The sequence below is a fragment of the Canis lupus genome, chromosome 9 (genome assembly GCF_011100685.1).
Source record: "Canis lupus familiaris isolate Mischka breed German Shepherd chromosome 9, alternate assembly UU_Cfam_GSD_1.0, whole genome shotgun sequence".
Lineage (NCBI taxonomy): Eukaryota > Metazoa > Chordata > Mammalia > Carnivora > Canidae > Canis > Canis lupus.
Window position 1 is genome coordinate 43216458 of NC_049230.1, and position 21345 is coordinate 43237802.

Here is a 21345-nt window from a genome sequence, read left to right on the forward strand (position 1 = left end):
CTCTGGTCACTTCAGACCCCGGGGGCTGTGGCCTGCTGTGATGTATGCAGGCATCTCCTGTGGCAGGGTTGGCAGATGCAGGGACCCAGCCCCACCATCCTGGGGCTTGGCATTCAGGCTGTACGGCATGCACAGATCCTAGGAATCTGCTGGCTATGAGTGGCTTCTCCCCCTCCCCCGTTACCTTCCTTCTCAAGGACTCCAGAATCCCTGAGAGGAGGAGGCAGGAAGAGAAAGCACTGAAAAAATAAGCTTTGTTGCCCCTTGGAGCTGATGACTTCCTCTCTGGAAAGATACCTGGTTCTTCAGCTGGGCGATCTCCCTCTTGCTGGGTGCATTGTTCTTCAGGTGATCCAGCATGATCTGGGCGTCTGCCAGCAGGGCCTTGGTACGCTTCAGGTCTTTCCGGAGCCGCTTCTCAGACTCCAGGTCCCGCTGGCTCACCTGGATGGACAGCAGAAGGTGGGGCTCTGGGCTCTACTGCACAGCCTCTTCCTATCTTCCCCAAGCCTGTGGCTCACCCTTGCCCTCATCCTCAGGGTCCCCTGACAAGCAACAACAGAGGAAGTGCCGGGGTCATCATGCCAGCCAGTGAGAAAAGCCTGGTGTGCCATGTGTGGTGACACCCCCCATTCTACATGTGAGGATGGTGGGCTCTACAGAGCCTGCCCCCCACCCCCAGACCCCACTCATGGGCCCAGCTTTGCATTGCTGAGATTCCCCTCTCAAAGGCCGAATGGCATGGGCTGTGGGCCAGGCCCCATAGGCCAGGCCCCACCAGCAGGCTCTGCTCACCTGTTCGCTCAGCGTGGTAAGTTTGCTTTCCAGTTCCCGCTTCTCTCGCAGCACCTTCTGCTTATCCTCGTACTCCTCCTCAAGCTGCACTTCCATTTGTTTCAACTGGAGTGCCGTGGGAATAGAGGCCCATCAGTCCCTTCAATGCCTGGTACCAGCTGGTCCCCTTTCCTGGGGGATCCCATCCCCCCACCCGCCACCACCACCCTGGGCAAACTGGGGGCAGGCTGAGCCTGGGTGACCCAGAGGGGTCAGACTGAATTAAAAGTTCTCAGGGTTTCAAAGCAGCCTGGGAGGGAGAGCAGGTATTGTAGGCCATGCACAGCAGCCCCAAGCAAGACCTAGAGCTTCGTGGGAGAATGGGCAGGCCCCGCTGGGCTGGCCCAGCTGACTGCACAGAAAGCAGGGAGTATTCATTCCTCAGAGGACTGAGCTTTCTCTAGAGTCCCTGAAAGCACACATCCCAGTCAATGGCAGGAGCTTGAGCAGAGGTTGTTGGTCCAGAATGGCAATGGATGGATGGATGGATCATGTAGCTAAGGTAGGGCAACAGAAAAGCCCTTACTTTAAAGCTGTGATGAGGGAACCAGGGTTTGTACTGGACATGCTAAGTGTCCACTGTCCTACCTTCTTCTTTTTTTTTTTTTTAATTTTATTTATTTATGATAGTCACACACACAGAGAGAGAAAGGCAGAGACATAGGCAGAGGGAGAAGCAGGCTCCATGCACCGGGAGCCCGACGTGGGATTCGATCCTGGGTCTCCAGGATCGTGCCCTGGGCCAAAGGCAAGCGCTAAACCGCTGCGCCACCCAGGGATCCCAGCCCTACCTTCTTCTGACATGACTGCCGAGCCTCCTCCACCTCCTCATCCCGACTTTCCACCTCCTTGGAATGGGTCTGCCTCATCCTCTCCATCTCCATCTCTAGACGTAGCTTGGCCTGGAGGTGGTTGGGAGTATGGACTGGGTTCCTTTCTCAGCGGCACCCTGACCCCTGCCCACTGGACCCTGATGGCCAGTTCTCCCTAGGCTCAGGAGCAGAGAAGAGCTCTGCCTTGCTTGTGGCAGCCAGCTCCTCCAGAGAAGCCAAATTCCCTCACTAGATGTCTGACACAGGCCCAGAGAAGGCTGCCAGACATGGGGACAGTTCTGCAGACTTTCCATTTGCCCTTTAGGCTCTAGCTCTCTGAATTGACATGGTGGCTCAGTTGCAGGCTCGGTAGGCTCGTGGCCTTCTGGCTGCCACGCGTCCCGAGCCCCTCACCACTAGAGCTCAATCGAGGTTTGTTTTTGTGGAAGCTGCCTGAAAGCTTAATTATTTTCAAACTGGGGCTGGCACAGATCAGGTGCTCATTCAACACGACTGCATGTGGGAACGTGCCCTTCTCTGGCTACCCCCGGGTTAGCTGTGGGGACAGTGGTGCCCTCCCTTGGCCAGACCCTGTGGCACCTGCTCCAGCATCTGAATGGTCCCCGCCTGCTCATCCAGCTCCTCTTCCTGATCCTTCACTTTGGCCTCCAGGTCTCGAAGCTGTTTCTTGACCTTGGCTAGAGAGGCCTCATCCTTAGACTCTTGGGAAGAAATGTCTTGGAGCTCAGCCTCCAGCGAGACAACCTTCTGGGTGAATCCGGCAATGTCCATGTCTTTTTCCTGGAGTAAAAGAAAAGATGTTGGTCCCATGTTGGTTTGGGACCAGCTGTTGCCCGTGAGGAGGATGGGGCACGGGTGGTGGGTGGCTCACGCACTTCCAGTTGCTGCTTCAGGCTGAAGGCCTCAGCAAGGAGCGTGTCCTTCTCCCGCTGCAGCTTCTCCCGCTGCAGCTTCTCCCGTTGGGCCTCCTCATGCGCCTGTGAGAGCTCGCTGTCAAACCTATGAGGGAGCCAGGACCACCAAGGTGACTCCGTCAGGGGAGGGAAGAGTCTGGGTTTCCAGCACCCAGAGGCTGCCAGAAAGCAGGGCCATGGACAGGGACAGGACGCAAGCAGAGGGGGACTCACACAGCCCAGAAGTGAGGAATAGCCCAGAAGTGGGGGATATCCAGGATCCCAGGCCATTGAGGCCCTGCTGGCAACCTGGTCTAGGATGGGGGGGGAGCATCTCACTGAGTGGGTCTAAGGAACCCTTATACCAGGTGAGCCTAGGAGGGACCTGCAGACTGCTTTCAGGGAACAGGTAGACAGGCTCTCCTCAGTTTTTTCATTTCAAAAGATCAAAGAATGTAGGACCAGGGTGAGGGCAGAGAGGGCACTGGAATATGCAGAAATGGATGTCCTGCCTCATCTAACTCACTTTCCACAGTTCAATTTGGCAACTCCAGATAAGCAGCTGGCTCCAGCCCCCACCTCTGGGTGCCAGTCCCTGGGCAGGCCCATGTGCCCCAGCAATACCCGTGTCACCACCAGGACCCCTTCCCGCCACCCCTTCAACCAGGCCAGAAGCCAGCAGTCCCACTATGCCCAGCTGGCAGTGCGCATCGGCAGGTGCATGGTCCACAGCCATGGTCGGGGCCTCTTCCTTGGCTCCTCTACCTCCCAGCCTATTTCCCTGGCCCAGTGACTCTAAATAAGGAGCAAATTGCTGAAATGCCTCTTAACATCTTTTCTGAATAACTAATAAGGTTCATGTTGGAAAATTGGAAGGCTCCCCCCAACCCAATCCCACATCAAAAAAAAGGGAAGGAAACTCTGGGCAGCAGAAATGAAACCCAATAAGGCATTGCCCAGCAGGGAATGTAGTGAGATGGTAACTAGGCCAGGCTGGCACTGCCATGGGTGGGGGGGCTTGAGAGAGGGGTCCCACTAAGGGTGCCCCCCTCTACGTGAAAGGGAGGATGGGGGTAAAGACAAGAAGTAGGGTGGTGGAGAGGCATAGCCGTCTCCCCTCACCTTCTTCAAGTGGCACCCAGCTGGCAGGACAGCAGAGTACCAAGGAGGCCCAGGGTCACCGGAAGGACTCAGCTCTGCCCTGCTCACCCTCAGGGGTGGGGCTGTCCCTTCACGAAGGCACCTGGGACCTCTGCTGAGAAGCCCTCCCCTGCAGAGAGGAACCAGGAGCTCTTCCCACTCCCTGGGGCACCCTGCTGTTCCCAGGGTGTGTGGGTTCCCCGGTGTTGCTAATAAAGGCAGCCCATTCCCATCCCCAGCCAGGGAAATTAATTTAGATTGGATCTGATCCTGTGAGGGCTGCTTCCCCCTCGCCCCCCCTCCCCCGTGTCATTACCATAATGAGATGGAAGTGGCACAGTAGTTCAACAACATTAGTCAGGAGAGTGTGTTTGTGTGGCTGAGGCAAGCAAGATATGGGGGCAGGGGGCAAGGGGCAGGGGCACAGGTGCTTTCTGCATAGGGCTTGGTTGAAGCTCATCCTCACTGGGCCCAGGCAGGGGTGATGGGCACACACTGTGGGGAGCATGTCCAAGAGCAGAGGCATGAGCAGGCCTTCGGAGGGGGTGTGGCCAGAGTGCTCCTCAGAGGTCAGGGGTGAGACCTGTTCACATTCTGGGACAATAGGCCATGCAGGCAAGGCTCCTGGCCAAATTCAAGCCCTCTTTCCTTCTCTCTTCCCTGGCGGGGGGAGGCAGGGAGCCTTGTTTGGGGTTGTGCTAGGAAGTCTTCTGTGTCCAGGGCAGGGGATCCACCCACCTCCTCTGCTTCTTCTCCAGCTCGTGGTTGCGGACCTGCTGGCCCTCCAGGTGCAGCTTGGTGTCCTGCAGCTCTGCCGTTAGCCGCTGGCATTTCTTCTTGAGCTGCTGCAGGGCCCGCTGGCTCTCATCGATGTCTGCCTGCAGGTCCCCAAGCTAGGGCCGAGATGTGGTACAGGGCCAGCAGCCAGTGAGGGGCCAGGAAGTATGGGGGGAGAAGGTGAGGAGAAGGAGGGGGTGGTTAGTGAGGGAGAGATCCAGGGTTGAGGGATGGAAGTCAGGGACATCCAGGGAACCACACCTCTCTAACAATGCTTTGCCCTTGGGCATCCCCAGTGAGAGGCTAAGGCATCAACCCTACCCCAGTGCTCCCAGGGCTCGCCTGGCCCTTCACGGCAGCAAGCCCCTCCCGGGCATAGGCCTCCCTCCTTTCACCAGCCTCACCCGCCTCTCCAGCTGCCTCTTGTTCTGCTGCTCCACCTCCAGCTTGTCTTCAAACTCCTGCTGGAGCCGCTTCTTGGTGAAGTCCACCTCCCGCATGGCTCGCTCGTACTTCAGGCGCCACTCACCACCTGGAGGGTCAGGGGCAGACAAGGGATGGCTAAGCTGCTGAGGGCCTCTGAGAAGGGGCAGCAGGGGGAGACAGCCAGAGAAGGGACACAGAAAGGTCTCTGGAATGATGGCTTCCTCCCAAGCCAGGAAAGGACTAGAGAGGGTGCATGGCTATGTATGCTATCTACTCCCCGGGGACCATCACACCCCGGCCCCCAGACCCTGTCCTTATCACGGCTGTCATGGCTCTCCACGATAACCCCCTGCATTCACTGCCACCTCTACTTTCTCATCTATTTCTGTCACTATAGCCTTCTGCCAGCCTACAGAAGAGAGACAGGTCCAGGCCAGGGGTGTGGCTGCCCAGGGTGGGGAGGCCGAGCACCTCTGGCCTCAGACCCACCTGTGTCATCATCATCCACCTCCCCGTTGATCTCAGCTGCCCGGATGAGGCGGGCCTCCATCACCTCCATCTCCATCACCTCCATCTGCTTCTTCAGTGCATCGTACTGGGTCTGCAGGAGGGAGGCTTATGAGGTTACCATCCCTCTCCCTTGCTCAGTATCCACCATGGCCCTGAGCCACGCAGACCCTGGGCACGTGCTTACCCCAGGTGGACAGGGGTGCAGGGCCATCTGTCCTTGGGGGGCAGCAGATGGACACTGGAGCGTGGTGGTCACCAGCACGGCTGTCTCCACCCTGGCCCTGCCCTCACCTGCAGCTCTTTCATCTCCTTCTCGGCTCGGAGCCTCTCCGCGGCCTCTGCGTCCAGCAGCTGGGAGGCGGACTCTCCCGTGTTACGTTCATCAGTCAGCTCCGATGTCAGCTCTGAGATCTGGGGTTGGTGGGGGAGGGAGTCACCACCAGTTGAAATTCCTGCCTTACTCAGCTGGAACCCCCAGGGGACCTTCTGGGCCTGGCACTCTGCACAGGTAGGCCAGTCAGCCTGGTGCGGGGAGTCACTCACCCGGGTTTCCAGCCGGTCATTGCTGAGGCGAAGCTCGTTCCGCTCCTTCTCCACCTTCTCAAGCTTGCTCCGTAGCTGCTGGATCTCCTCCTAGGGTGCCGTTAAGGGGACAAAGTGAACTGGAGGCTCTGAGAGGCTGGGGCCTGGAATCTCCACCATTGTGGGTGAATGAAGCTGGGGAAGCTCAGGCCAGGACACAGGGGATAGGAAGCCACTGCCTCCCAGGGGCTCCTATCCCAAGACCCTTTCCTAGATGCTGGGGATGCCTGAGATTTTAGACTGAGAGGCTACCCAGGAGCTTGGCCAGCACCCCACAGGGAAGCCTTCTGTTTGATGGGCATCATTCAAGGCTCTCTGAACTATAAATGAAAAACACTTGGGAGCCCAAGACGAGCTGGCAAGAATTTTGCCCACATAGAGGAACTCATCCTTTTCCATTGATGTGGCCCTTCTGGAGCTGTTACGTACGTCTTTGCTCCGGATCTGCTCCTCAGACAGCTGTACCTCGATGAGGGGCCGCACGGTGGTAAAGAGTTTCCACCAGGCCCAGTCCTTCACCCCTTTGTTCTTTTTGATGTTCTTCTGCACACAGCGAATGGCCAGGTCCTGGATCTAGATTGGGGTGAGGGTGGTGCACAGCAGGGCTCTCAGTCCTAAGCCCTGCCCCTGGCCCTGCCTCCCCCAGCACAAAGGCCAGGCTGCTTCTCTGGCCACCTAACCCATGGTTCAAACATTCCCTGTGCCACCCCTCGCTTCCAGCTTCTCCCATCCCTCAGAGAGCGGGCGGCAGAGAGCCTGGCCCTGGGAGCACTGCACTGGGCACTAACCGCTCTGCCGTCATTAGGAATAATTTCATCTGCTTTATTTGCTGCCTGATTATTTCCAGCACCCTGGCCTAGATGTGCTATAAAACCTAATCTTGCTGAAACACAAGAGGCGGCGGTGCTGGCTGTTTTATGGACTTGCTAATAAGAAAAGGAGTCGCTGACACAGCTCCTTAATCTTCATGGAGCAGCCTATGATACAGAGCCCACCTTTGCCTAGGCGCTGCCCCCCATCCCCGCCCCAGGCCCAGGCCCCATGGCCCCCTGCTAGGTATTCCAGCACGTAGGCACCAAGGAGCTCAGAACACTTCCCCGCCCTGGCCCAGGGCATGGTGGCCCCAGGAAGATCCTGCTTCTCCCCTAGGTGACAATAACTCATAGTCCCAAAGCCTCCTGCCCCAGCATGTTCCCTTGGACTGCCCCCCACCCCCACCCCAGGAACTCTGCTCTGCCATCTAGGCTGGGGACTGGGATGGAGATACCCCTGGAACAGCACCTTTTTCTTCTTGAAGTGCTGGCGGGCCAGGTAGCCTCTGCAGGCTGCCTGGAACAGGGTTAGGTTCCTGCTGGTTTGTTCATCCCGCTGCTCCTCTAGCCGGGCCAATGTGCCGGCCCGGAAGAACACCTGTGGAGAGGCAGTCCTGATGAAGGCAGGAGATGTGCTGAGGGGAGCCCAGCAGAGAAACAAGCAGCTGGCACAGGAAACTAGCCAGCTTGGGAGGTGGCCCTGGGAAGAACTTGAAAATCCAAGGGAACAAGGGAGGAGGGAGGGAGCAAGGAGAGGCCCCAAGAAGGCTGAGAGGGGAGGGCTAGGCTGGTGGCTGGGGAGGGTTTTTGGGAGAGGAGGAGTAAGGTGGGAAATCTAACTTCAAAGAGAGATAAAAGGAGAAGGAAGTCAAAGGGAAGGTATCTGGGACAAGAAGGAAATACAGCAGCTACAGTCAAATGGGGACAGGACACCCCTCGGCAATATCTAGGGCGGTTTCTTCCCCGAGGACGGCCCACAGCCCACTGGAGCACCCAAACACAGGGGCCAGCTGCTTGGGTCAGGTGGAGTGGATGTGGTGAAATTGTGTAAGGAGAGAAAGGTCCAGAAGCCGTGCACAGAGAAAGGGCCCCCCCCCCCCCCACTCAGTCTCCTCTTTAGACAGTCTCCTCTTTCATTTGCCAGCATCCCGCCCCCACACACACACCCAGGTTTCAGCTCATGAAAAAGCCAGGGGATGGGTGGGGGTTGGCCCAATCAAGAGACCTGTCCTACAGGTTTGGGGGCTGGAGGGCAGATGGGAGAGGAACCAGCTGGGCGCCCCCACATCCAGCATTCCCTCTCTCTCTTTGGTGCTCCAAACTGGGACTGGGTAAAGTTTTCCCTGCTAAGGGAAGAAGAGGGGGGAATTTACAGATGAGAAGACTCCAGGATCCTCACAGAGGGCAAAGGGATACCTAGGTATATGCCCACCTCCACCTTGCCCAGGACACAGAAAGTTCCCTTCTGTGGGGCAAAGAGAAGATGTGAACTCCGTGGGAAACACTCAGAACCAATACGTACAGTATCCCTAAGGCTCCCTTCAGGGAAGAAGTGGGGAGAGGGCCTACACTTTCTGCTGAGAAAGCTTTGCCTCTGGCGACTCCACAGAAACCTAGTTCCCTGGGGATGGCCTAGGAGAAAGCCAGCTCCGGTCCTCAGCAACACTTCCTCAGATCCCACACTGGCACTGAGTGCCTGGGTTCTCCCATGGGCCTCAAGCCCTACCCGAGCCTCAATATCTCACAATGCGTGAGCCTGAGATTCCTCCAGGGGTGGGGAATATCTGAGTCCCCCCAGAACTGCTCCATCTCCCCCAGGTGACAATAACTCATAGTCCCAAAACCTCTTGCACTAGCATATTCCCTTGGACCCCCCCCCCCCAACCCCACCCCAGGAACTCTGCTTTGCCGTCTAAGTTGGGGACTGGGATGGAGATACCCTTGGAACAGCACCTTTTTCTTCTTGAAGGTAGACATAGGTGCTAGTGGTCAGCACACACAGCTGTCTAACTAGGGCAGAAGGGAGGTGGCCTAGGGGATGGAGAGTGGTCCCTAGATGGCCTAGGGACTGGGGCAGGGAGCCTGAGACCTCTCTTGTGCAGCTATGCATTAGTGGGGGTGAGTGGGGGTAATACTCCTTTTGAGTATTAGGTGAAAGTTCAGGACCTCTCTTCCCCAGCATACCCATCCATACAATTTTACAAACAGAATCAGGAGGCTCTCAAGATCCTCTAACACCCTGCCTGAAATCCCCAGAGTTCTGTGGGCTCAGACAGCGACCCCCTCCTTGAAGCAATGCCACAAATATGCAGAATCTTTGCTCACCAGCCATCCAACCACAGCCTAGAAGCCCTGAAATTTCTCTCCCAAAATCAGATGTGAGAAAACATCCAACTTTGCCTCTAATTTCTGAGTGTGAATGGGCCCTGGGGCTCGCCTGCCTCGGCCAAGCACCTGGGATGAAGCAGAGGGTCTGAGCTGCAGCTGGGAAGAGGACCAGCCTGTACAGGCCCTCTCCTGACCAGGACATGCCTTGGAGGAGGTGCCACCCCAGTGCCAGCCAGCAGCAGCCCAGCCTGCCGGGGGGGCAGGAGCCCGCCCAGGAGCCGGAGAGGCTGAAGTGAAACTTTGGCTGCGGGTTTCCCAGGGAGGAAGTTCGGCTGGCAGCCCCTGAGCAGGCAGATAGTTGGGGATGGGGAGAGGTTGAGTCAGATACAGCAAGAGACCAAAGCCAGAAAAATAAACAGAAAGAGTGAGGCCACAGAAGACCCAGAGAACAGGGAAAGAAACAGAAAATGACAGAGCCAGAAACCAAGGACTAGATACCAGCAGGAACTGCCAGGGCCACAAGGAAAAGGGAAAAGCAGCAGAGACAAAGATACAGCCAGCGGATAGGAAAGAGAAGGGCCAGGCTGGTGACTCAGGATACAGAACAGAGAGAAAAGAGTGGACAAGCAACACCAAGCCTTCTTTGCGAGCATCTCCATGAAGCCCTGGCACCCACAGTTCCCTCCGTCCCTGCTGACAGGTAGACAGGCTTAGAACCCCTCCCTGGCTTCCACATGGCCTCCCTCCCAGCACAGCCCTTGGAGCACATACGTGGACGCCACCTGTCAAGCCTCCCAGTCTCAGGAGAGAATGGCGAGCAGGGCTCCTGCCCGTGGGAGGGACGCTCGCCTGACCCACTGGCGCAGAGTGATGCGGCACACTGGCACCCGGGGCCGGGCGTGCCTGCCTCTCATACACCACGTTCCATTCAGGTGAGGAATTGGACTTGTGGGCAGGTGGCGGCGGCACAGCCTCGCTGCATCCTGCTTGCTCTGCTGGGACCCTGGCAGCCCTCGGGGAGCCTCTGGAGCACTCTGCCTACTGCCTTCCTGCTTTGTCCAGCTCTCCTCCCTGCTGTCTCATCCTCCCCGCTCCCCACACCAGGACTCAGGCCAAGTTCAGGGCCACCTTCCAACCCACTCCCTCTCCCCGACGTTACAGAGGTTCATGGTCCTGAACGAGTCATTCCTTCAGAGGGTGGGAAGTCAGGTTTGCTGCAGAAGGGGAGGGCCAGCCATTTGGACAAGGGTAACCAGAGTGGGTGCCGGGCCCGGCCACCCTCACCCAGCTGGGACTGCTCACCCGGCTCAGGCCCATGCAGCAGCTGCTCTTCTCCAGATCCAAGGACTCCAGCAGCTCCTCCACTGCCTGCAGAGAGAGGCCTCTGTCAGGAAGGCCAGGGGCTGCTCCCCCCACCCCCGTCTCTATGCAGGGCTTTGCCTAGGCACGAATCCCTCCCCAGCCTCTACTGAGGCAGTCCATTTCTTATTCAACAAGTGCTCTTGGGCGGGCTTCCACTGCATCAGGCACTAGGTTAGATTCTGGGGACGTAAAGATGACTATGAGGGCAGTAAGTTATCTTGTTGGCGAGAGAGGTAAGTGAATTAGTGAAGTATACAAAGGAGACGGCACCTAAGTCAGACAAGAGATCACGGAAGGTGTCCTGGAGGACGGGAGGTGTTTGTGCTGAGTTTTTGGTTCTAAGGAAGAATTAGGCAAAGTAAGGGAGAGGGCATTTCAGGCAGAGGGACAAGCACAAGCAAAGGCATGGAAACACGAGACAAGGGAATGTACTGAGGAAACCAGGCAGCTTGGGAGTGAAGGGGGTGGGGTGGTTAAGGTACTGCTAGAAAGGTGGGCAGTAGCCAAAAGGGGTGGCGCCTATATGGAGACTGGATGGAGGCCCCCTCAGGCAGCTACTGCAGGCGTTCATAGGAGAGGAGGCTGGAGCCTGACCCAAAGGGAAGAAAGAGGCGGAAATGCCGATATGAAGAGATAGAACCTTGCACCTGCAGGTGTGCAGAGGCAGGGTGGGTGACAAGGAGGAACCTAGGGACACACCCAGGTTTCTGACTTAGGAAGCTAAACAGACGATGGTGCCGCTCTCCACGGTAGGAAACAGAAGAGTGAGACTAGGTTTAGGAGGGAATGGAATCTGTTTGGTCTGAACATGCTGAATTTGAGGTGTTACAAGGCATGTAGGTGGAAAAGTCCAGAAAAAAGCAGCCAGATAGAAACACACGTCTGAGGTTCAGGAGAGAGGCCTGGACTACAGGTATTGAGAGTCGTCAATATATACGTGGTGATGGAAGTGACGGGTGTGAATGAGATTGCCCAGGAAGAGGCTGTAGAATAGAATGCACAGATGGCCAAGGGCAGTGTCTGAAGGGAGAGAGAGACCTTTCCTGCAGGGGCAGGTGGAAGAAGGGAAGCTCAGCAGGAAGAGAGCATGGCCAGGTGTGGCAGCAAGGAAGCTGAGCAGAGAATGTTTCCTTAAGAATGGAGTTGTCAATGGAGTCACATGTAGCCAAGAAGCACAGTAAAGGGCACCACGGAGGGCAACGGGCAACAGATCAGTCCCAGGGTGTTAGGGCAGGGATCTGGGCACTGGAGGGTGGAAGAACGGGTTGGGGCAGGCAAGAGACAGACAAGGGTCCCATGTGAGAGAGGGTTGATGGGAGGCTCCTTTCCCAGCACAGGATCTGCAGAATGTTTCTCTCCTGAGAGAAAAGAGAGCCTGCAGCAGAGTAGAGGCTGCAGCACCGATGAAGTAGGACTCCAAGGAGCCACAGGAAGTGGATTCCAAAGCACAGGAGGAAGGCCTCTCCCACCCAGACAGGAGGGCTGAGGAAGAAGGCACCCGAAGAGAACTGAAGAGAACATACAAAAGGCAGAGAAGGAAGCCAGAGCCTCAGTTTTATTACCATTCAGAAGCAAGGTCAACTGTTGGGCAGATGACCTGGGGAGGTACAGCAGGGGGGAATTCAAGGAGAAAGACTGAATGGCAGGGAAGGAGCTTGGAACAGGGGCCAGGGAAGGATGCGCCATATGAAAACCTTGCCAGGACACATCAAGGGCAGTTGAGGCTGGAGACCATGAACCCATAGGACTTCCAGTCCGCCTGGTTGTATAATTTTCTCCATAGCCCTTGGGAACCCCAAACTCCATAGCCCTTGGGAACTCCCAAAGGAGTGCAGATACCTGAAGGCTGGCCCTTCACTGTGGGGGGTGGGGGACGTGGACAGGTATAGGGAGGCTCAGGAGAGCTGAGGAGCATGGAGGCCAAGTGACCAGAGGGCTGGACCATGGCATCAAGGCGGAGCAGAAAAGAAAGTCAGAAGGGAATGGACACAGCAGAGAAAATGGAGTGGGGTACAGAAAGGAGAGGTCTCAACAGAGTCAAAGAGCAGGTGTCCTGAAAGGAGGAGAGAAGTGAAGTGTGCAGGTAGGAGGCTGTGGTCAGAGAACGCCATGTTGGAATTTATGATTTCTCAGGTGAAGCATTTCCAGGGCTGACAAGGTCCTGGGTGCAGCCATGAGTGGGAGGCTGGAATAAAGGTCTGGGGTGAGAGAGAAGGGGGTTGTGGGTGGCTCATCTACACGCACACCAAGGTTGCTCAGGACATTGGCAGGTCCTGGATGGAGAGAAGTTTTTGAGGTCTCTGTGAATGTGGGTCTGTGACTTGGGGGGCAAGGGAAGAGGGGCTTTCTGCCCCATTTTGCACAGCATTCTCCCTTTGGGGGAAGCCATCCTAAGGTCTGAGATACCTTCAGAGTCAGGCTGGGTGCCTGAGGCCAGAAAACAGTGAAGGAGGCTTCCTCTGCTCAAGGAGCCCTCTGGCTCTCTGAGGGGGTGCTTCTGGGGGTTACAGCCATGAGTTTCTGAAGCCATGAGTTCACCAACCTGTGCTGACAAGAGGCCGGAGCCTTCGGCTTACCCTGGCGCTGTATCAATCTTGCCCCTAGGAAGGATGCTTGCCCCACCTCTGGACAGCTTTGCTTGCTGCAGGAACCCGAGTCCTTGATGTGGAAGTGAAGGCTGAAGGGCCCGGGTGCTACCAGTGGTAACACCCCAAATACTAGTTCTTATCTGCATCCTGAAGGCTCTTAGATGACTGGCTGACCAGAGAGCAGAGACCCCCAACTCTAGCCTCCAAAGGGGGTGACTCTTCTCTGATTCCTATGGGTCATGCCCCAGGCTGCCTTCTCCCCACTGGCATAGCTGGGCTATTACATGTCCCTGTCCTGGCCCCTGGGTGGCCAAATCCAGGAGCCTGAGCAAGGGCCAGCCCAGCTCTCTCCAGGGCAGGGAGGGTAGGTGCTTGGAGGGATCTGTGCAGAAGGAAGGGGGTCTGGTAGGGCTCTGGGGCCCAGACCTACCCGCCTTTCATCCATCACAATGTAGTTGCGCCCATGCTTCTTGGTCAGGTGTGGGGCCAGGACGTCGAAGCGGCGACGGAACTCGGAAAACACCATGTGGTCTGGGTAACCTAGAGAGAGGGCAGCCCCGAGCCACGTCTGTTGGCCCCTTGCCTGCTCCTGGCACACCAGATGGCCACTGGTGCCCCAGGTTGCACACAGGGACAGTCCCTGAAAGGGGAAGAAGCTACGGGGGAGGAGAGCCTGAGTGTGGGGCAGGCCTGGGAAGGGAGGGTGGAGAGGGAAGAGGCAGGGGTGTGGGACAGGAGACTGCAGGACACTTAGGGCTGCCCTCCGGGGGGATTGTAAGGTTACAACGGGTACAGGTTCCTTTAGAAGGAAGCAAGCTCCTTGTCAGTGAGGTGTGTGAACAGAGGACGGCTGACCACCTGGGGATAATACTATGGCTAAGAAAGATGCTTTCTAGCCTCTGTGTCTATGACTCTGTTAAACCCAGAGAGAACAATGGCTTCAGGACTTAACAATGAAAAAGAAAATAGGGTAACAGACCGTAGCAAGAGGAAAAGGGTACAGACTTGGGGTCAGAATCCTGGCCCTGGCTCATGGCACCATGTGACTTTGGACAAGTCACTGGAATCTCAATTTCCTCATCTTTATTATTTATTTTTAAAAAGGATTTTATTTATTTATTCATGAGAAACACACAGAGAGAGGCAGAGACATAGGCAGAGGGAGAAGCAGGCTCCCTGCGGGAAGCCCGATGAGGGGCTTGATCCTAGGACCCTGGGATCATGACCTGAGCTGAATGCAGATGCTCAACCACTGAGCCACCCAGGTGCCCCTCGGTTTCCTCATCTTTAAATGGGGGACCTACCACTTATCTTGTATGATAGTCCTGCGGTTTGAATGAGAAAATATGTAGAAAGCACGTTTGGCTCACATGGTGGGTGTTCAATAAAATGCTCCCTTCCTTTCTTCAGTCCCCGGAAACAGGATACAAAAAGGGTGGCCCTTCCTGCTCCCATCCTGACCTTGAGCCCCAGGCTGCATGACCAAAAGAATTCTAGATTCTCTTTCCCTGCGGAGCGTTACCTCTAGCAGAGACGTCCCTACTGTTTAGGCTTGAGGCCAGGGCAAGTGGTCAGACGGCTTCTGGCTCAGAGCAAGGTTGGGATGGAGGCTGGTAGGAGGTCACCCTGAGCCCATGGTAGAGGACACAGTCACAGAATTTCAAACTGAAAAGGGGTCTTAGGCCAGATACAACTCATCTCCCAGGCATAGGAACCGAGGCCAAAGCAGTGGCCCAACTGGCTGACTCAAGGTCACAGGGTTGCCACCAAAGGCAGAACTGGACTCCAAACCCGGCCTCTTGAGAGCCTGTTGGGGGCCTGCTACGCTATGCCGGCTTCATGAGCTCCGGGAAACCCTCCAACTGGGAGATGAGGCTGATGCATGTGCCCGATAATTGAAACAGGAGGCGGGGGCCGCTGAGGGGCCAAGACAAAGTGAGCTATTGATTGTATCTGAATTGCAATTAAATTGATGGGCCAGAATAGCAGGTCTGGACGCCTGGCATCTTAATTAATCATCAGCGCTATCGATGGTGGCGGGGGGCTGGGCCAGGGGAGGGGGGCCTGCTGCTGCTGGCCTCATCGATCTGCTTGTTTGAGTAAAGCACATTGATTTTGGTTCAGAGCGGTAACAATCTGGTTTTGAAATAATAAACACCAACTCCATATCAAGACGTGGGGACAGATCGATGATTTATTTGGAGCAGGGCAGGGAGCCTGCTTTGTGGCTTTGGCTGCTAAGGAAAAGTGATGGTGTCTATGGGGATACCTCAAACGGACCTGGCTATGGGTGGGTGGGACCCTGCTGGCTCTCCTATCAAAGGAAAAAAGGGCAGAAATCTGGCAGCCCATAACTTCTCAGGCAAACGAACCCCCTACTTGAGAGGCACGAACTCAGAAGCTGGTCTGCCTGGGTCCCATCTTGCTCTGCCACTTGTGAGCTGTGTGACCTTGGGCAAGCTACTTAACCACCCTGAGCCTCAGTCTCCTCATCTGGGGATGGTCATAGTATCAATACCTCATGAGGCTGTTGTGAGCATTAAGTGAGTGACGTTGTATGGTGAGTTCAGAACAGTGCCTGGTACACTGTAACTGCTCTAATAATGTTAACTACAGTTGATCCTTGAACAGCATGACATGAGTTAAGGGTGCTGGCCCCCTGTGCAGTTGAAAATCCAAATGTAAATTTAACTCCCCCCAAAACTTAATGACTAATAACGTATGGTTAACTGGACATAACAGCGGGTTAACACATTGTTGTGTGTTACATGGAGTACATACTGTATCATTACAGTAAAGCTCGAGGAAGGCAAATGTTATTAAGGAAGTCAGAAAGAAGAGAAAATATGTTTATCAGAGTGTATTACAAAAAGTCCACATGTAAGTGGACCCACACAGTTCAAAGCCATGTTGGTCAAGGGTCAGCTGTGCTATGACTCTCACCCTTTCCAATCCCTCCTCCAGATGGGTCTATAAAAAGGATCTGTCTGACCTTTCTTGGGAAATTTAAGTACCTCAGAAAGATTTAGCACCTCATCTCTCATTCAGGGGTATGGCCCCGCCACCTGGCTGCTCTCAGAGGTAGTTAGCACCACTGAACAGATGGCTCTATATGGGCATGGGTCTGCTGCCCCGGCCAGGCCAGAGCAGAGCAGGGAACAGGGGAGGGGGAGTTGTGTGAACGGGGCCTGTGGGGCAGGGCGAGGAGGGGATGAAGAGGACTGGATGCCGAAGGGAGAGGGGGAAGAAGGGAGTCCTGGGTGGGAAGGAAAAAAGAGAGGACCAGACTGGGCTGGAAAACCACCACCAGAGCAGGTACCAGAGCAGAAAAGAGATCTAGAGCCAGTCCAGAGACAGGAAGGGAGTAGTACTCCTCTAGCCCCATGGGTCCCACTTAGAAGGTAGAGAGGGGCAGGAACAGCCCGAGAAAACAGAAGCAGGAATTGAGTGGGAAGGAGGCCCCACCTTGGCGGTACATGCGCATGGCATCAAGCAGGCGAGAGCCACGGAGCTGGGCACGCAGTAGAGGCACGTCCAGCTGCAGGAGCCCAGCCTCACAGTGGTCTCCTGAGGGCAGGTCCAGCTCACTGCTGCTGCTGACTCGGCGGGAGGATGCAGACCGGGGCTCCCCGGCCCAGCCCTCTGCTACAGGCAGGAAGCAGTGCACGAAGTGCAGCTTTGACTTCTTGATGGTGTCAATGAGGGCGTCCTGCCAAAGGGAAAGAGATGTGCCTCAGTGGGTTCTGATGGCCCGGCCAGTGTCGAGGAGAGCCGGGACCAGTGGCAGCCACTTGGCTCCTCCCAGGATGGCAGGTGTCCTGCCACTGGCCAAGACATGCCAAGCCTGGACAAAGCCACCCTCACTAGGCCTGAGTGGTCTCTGAAAAGAGGACCCACCAGCAGCAATCACATGTGAGAGTGGGATGCTGAGTGGGTACTGGGTCAGTAGGGTGTGCCCAAAGCAGCCAGAGAAGCCCCGAGAGGGCCCTAGGGCCTGGGTAGACACACTCACCACCTGCAGCTTAATTTGGATGCACAGTGACTTCTTCTTGACAGCCGCCATGCCCGTGGTGAAGGTCTTCCGCATGCTGGTGGCCCGGCGCAGCGCCAGCTGTGAGCCACCCTCCAAGCCTGCGATGGAGCCTGACAGCACTGTGGTGCCGCCTGCCCGGCCCAGAAACAGGTTGCTAATGATTTTCCTACCAGAGGTGGAAGGGCAGAGGAGGAGAAGTAATTTTGAGAGAGTAGCAGAGGGTGTCTTCCCAGTTTCTGGGACACCCCCAAAATCCCCATATTGCCATGGCTGTAGGCCTGGATTATCTGGCCTGGGGCTGCATGTCCCACATCCTGGAGAGAAACTGGAGGGAAATCTTTGAATGGGAAGAAGAGAAAACTAGTGGGGGGCAGGACAGAGGTCTAGAGTAGGCAGGGATTGAACACAGCAGAGTGATCTGCTCTTGGTCATCACTGGGGAGGGCAGAGGTCCAGTGTGGCAGGAGGGATTAGAGCCCAACAATCTACCACGCCATATAATCTGTGTATGATATTTACTGGTTGTTCTCTGCCTCTCCCCTTGTCCCCAGTTGGGCAGGGAGTTTTCTTTTATTCACTGCCATCTGCCAGGCACCTAAAAGAGTAGATGCCCAATAATTATCTGCTAAATAAATAAACGGATGACAGGCCTTATGTGACTGACGGGTTTCTAAAGCTACTCTTGCCTTCTTTTAAGTTTTTTATTTGTATCTTCTTCTTCTTATTATTATTATTTGTTAATTCTTATTATTTTTTAAAAGTAATCTCTATACCGAATGTGGGTCATGTCAAACTCATGACCTGGAGATCAAGAGTTGCACATTATTCCCACTAAACCAATCAGGTGCCCCGTTTTTTAAAGTTTTGCTTTTTGTTTTTTGCTACTCTTGCCTTCTGTGAAGAATGTGGAAGTGCTATTCAAATTTCAAGGTGCCTCCAACCATATCCATAATTGGATAACCATATCCAATTTATAGGTGCCTCCAACCATATCCACCCCACTTCTACTCCAGGAGGCTGCCCCCAGGCCCTCAAGACCAAACTGGGCTTGGCTGTCACCTCTCAGGAACCAGAGGCTATCAAGCCTGCTGGTGAGGGGGCCTCTGAGACCAGGAAGCCCAAAACCAGCCCTGGGGATTGGACATGGCAGAGTGAGTGGTGTTCTTACTTCTGGGAGTCCTGCAGGAGCCGGGGGGCATTCTGGGTGGCCGGGTTCTGTTTGGTGTAGCTCAGCCAGCCAGATACATTGTACTCAACCCAGTTGGTGCCGTGACTGTGGCCCAGGAGAAAATGGTGTGGTTTGCTGCTGCGTAGGAGGGGTCTTTGGCCTGAGGGTGGGAGAAGTAAGGTTCAGATCATCAGGGTACAGGCCCAGAAAAAGCCCAGGCACTCTGGGCTTTCTAGGCAGTACCATCTAGACCCACATAAGTGGGTCCTCAGGAGAGGAAGCAAAAGAGCCCTCCAGGGGTATGACTCACCTTTTTTGTCACCTTCCTGAGGGCCATAGTAGGAGAAAAGGCGCTCCAGGAGGGCATCCTCAGTGGCCCCTGGCACTAGTGCCTCCTCTTCCAATAGCCATAGTAGGCCCCTTGCCTCATCGGTGCGTGCCAGTGAGCGGACCTATGGAGAAGTGAAGAAATGCCACCATGTCACATGGAATCCCTGGCCCAACCACACACTATAAATATGCTACACATATGCACATGCACTACAGCCCATGCCACTCACGGCTGACAGCCGTGACTAGAGAGAAAAGCCCACAGCAAAATCTATTTCCTAGGAATTGTGTCCAAAGCCACCAAAACCTGAAGGGCTCTTGTTAGCCATCCTTATCCTCTTGGAAATCAGCAGGGCCTTGGGTGAACCCACATTGCCCTCACTCTCTGGGCATCACATCCCAGGCAGATTAAAGGAGATGAAGTCTGGAAGGCCTGGGGCAGGGTGCATGGTCCAAAGGAAGCTCTCAACCAGCAATGGCTATGGGGTTAATCCTGGTCCCCCTGACAGTGGGGAGCCAGAAATGGCTTCAAGCCCTGCAGGTGGAATCCCTGCAGGGTCAGAAACTCAAAGGTCAAAATGTAAGGCTGGTGATTTAATAGATATAAATAATAATAGGTGGAGCCAAGGTGACTGAATCACACCTGTCCCCATCTAAAGGGAAGAACCACCAGTTGGTGGCCAGCTGCTTTCCTGGAAGAACACTGGCCTAGCATTGGTAAACGCTCCAGCTTTTCAAGAGAAGGTGGAAACACAAAATTCTGATTTCTAACACCCTGTGTGGATCACACAAATGAGGCCTGTGGTTGCATCTGGTCTCAAGGTGCCTTTTCCAAAGCATTTCCAAGTCTTCCTTGAGCAAGAAGGACAGAATCTTCTCCACACCCCATGCTTGCCTGGCCTTTCAGGAGTGGGGGCCAAGAGAAGTAAGAAAAGTGCCATTTTCCCTCTCTTTGAACCCCTCTGCTTGCATCTCCACCCACCCCACGGCTGCCCAGGGGAGTCAGTGTGACGACCAGGAAAAGCAGAAGGTGGCCAAGAACTGATGGCAGCTAAGGTCTCAGAGTGGCTACAGCTACCTGGCGTGACTGGGCAGTGCAGCCATTGGACAGTGAGCAGCAGGCTCAGCACTGAGGGGCCCCTGTCCCCAGAGGGGCCAAGGACTATCAGATAAGGAGAGCAAAGGGGAGGGATAGCCAAGTCCCATCCGGACACTATCTGACATGCCCCGCCCTCCTAAGCCGCATGCACTGTCTTCCCCACACCTCCTGGGAATGGCAAAGGCTCTCCAGGAGGCTGGCATGGAGACCCAGGTGTCAGGAAAAAGAAGCCAGCTTCCCAGGGGAGACACAGAAGTTGCGCACTTTAAATACTTGTCCCAGAGGGACAGTCTCCCTGCCCCCCACCCCGGCTGCCCACAGGAGGAGGTGGGGCAGGGCTCAAAGCAGAAGAGGGCAAATATGCCAGAAGAACCTTATGCAACTTCTCTGAGGATGATCAGTAAATGCCAAGTGCTCATCAGGCCAGCCAGGCCCCCAGGCAGCAAATTGCCCGAGATACAAGTCCAAAGTGTGACAAAGCCTGTCCCTAAGGTTGAGGTGCCAGGGCTCACATTCAGAGCTAGGTGTGGATTCCCTATTTGCACAGACTCCTTGCCCACTCTGCTCAGCAGCATCAGTCTCTTGGGGACAGCGGGAGGGATTACTATGTCCTCGGGGCCCAGCCCAGCCCTTGTGGCCCAGGAGGAGGAAACACCAGGGCTCCTGGCAGACATACACAAGGCTCAGCCAGTCACGGGACAGGGCCCGTGTAGGAGCAGGTATGCCTCCCCCACCCGGTCAGACACCCTGGGGCTAAGGCTCTCACTGTACCAGGGCAGAAGGAAGTGCCACTTCCTGGCCAGAGCAGCGAGAGCAGCAGCAGTTCACACGGTGAGGGCTCCACCGAGGGAAAGGCCCAGACAAGGGGAGAAAAGGAGAGCCCGGGCCCTGGCTGGAATTCCTACCAGGGACTGATGGGAGGCTTGGTCCACAGCTGCCACAGAATCATCCGTGGCTGGCTCCAAGTCGTCAAACGCCAGCTCAATGTTCTCCTAGGAGGGAAGGGTGAGTGGTGATGAGCACAGGCCACTTGAGGGGTGCAGCCCTACGTGAAGGCCAGGAGGGGGTGCTGGGTCAGCAAGTCTAACCTTCCATCCCTCTCAGGATCTCCCCTCCAGCAGCCCCACTGACAAGTGTTCACAACCTCCCAAGGCACCACATGGCATTTTGGGACAGCTAAAATTTGTTTCACCTTCTTGAATACTGAGCTAAATCACATAGTACTGTTACTTGGGCCAGGTGATGAGACTACACCAAATAAGTCTACTCTCAATTTCACACAATCATCCTTGAAACACTTGAAGATAGCTGTTTGCTTCCTGAATCTTCTCTCCAGGATAAATATCCTCCCCAGTTCATTCATCTCACCTGCACATGAAGTAGGATTTCTAGATCTTGTCCCATCCGAGACACCCTTTTACAAAGGAGCCCTACATAATCAGTCAGCATTGTAACAGGTCAGGAGCCAGGGGGAGGCCAGCAGAGGCCAGGCCTGACACACATGGAGGCTGGAACTGCATGGTGGCAATTTGGGGCCTACGTGGGTGCCTTGAGGGTGGGCAAGGAGGGGCTCTCTGTGGCCCTGAATGCATCTGCAGCTCCTTGGAGAGCTAACTCTCTGCAAAGTAAGA

General features: G+C 55.5%; 1 protein-coding gene across 33 annotated transcripts in view; it reads right to left on the reverse strand.

The window, feature by feature from the left end:
• Nucleotides 1-21345, reverse strand: part of MYO18A (myosin XVIIIA) — a 98770-nt gene that overhangs the window by 18544 nt on the left and 58881 nt on the right. For all 33 annotated transcript variants that reach the window (XM_038548333.1, XM_038548330.1, XM_038548332.1 and 30 more), the window contains 19 exons: nt 20620-20706; nt 18596-18737; nt 18286-18445; nt 17098-17284; nt 16551-16794; nt 13516-13625; nt 10438-10503; nt 7277-7405; nt 6425-6568; nt 5957-6046; nt 5705-5824; nt 5393-5504; nt 4882-5009; nt 4439-4593; nt 2543-2666; nt 2247-2447; nt 1626-1736; nt 796-900; nt 298-444 (listed from right to left, as the gene is read on the reverse strand). In XM_038548333.1, coding sequence (XP_038404261.1) covers nt 298-444; nt 796-900; nt 1626-1736; nt 2247-2447; nt 2543-2666; nt 4439-4593; nt 4882-5009; nt 5393-5504; nt 5705-5824; nt 5957-6046; nt 6425-6568; nt 7277-7405; nt 10438-10503; nt 13516-13625; nt 16551-16794; nt 17098-17284; nt 18286-18445; nt 18596-18737; nt 20620-20706 — 2562 coding nt within the window. The remainder of the gene's footprint in view (nt 1-297; nt 445-795; nt 901-1625; nt 1737-2246; nt 2448-2542; nt 2667-4438; nt 4594-4881; nt 5010-5392; nt 5505-5704; nt 5825-5956; nt 6047-6424; nt 6569-7276; nt 7406-10437; nt 10504-13515; nt 13626-16550; nt 16795-17097; nt 17285-18285; nt 18446-18595; nt 18738-20619; nt 20707-21345) is intronic.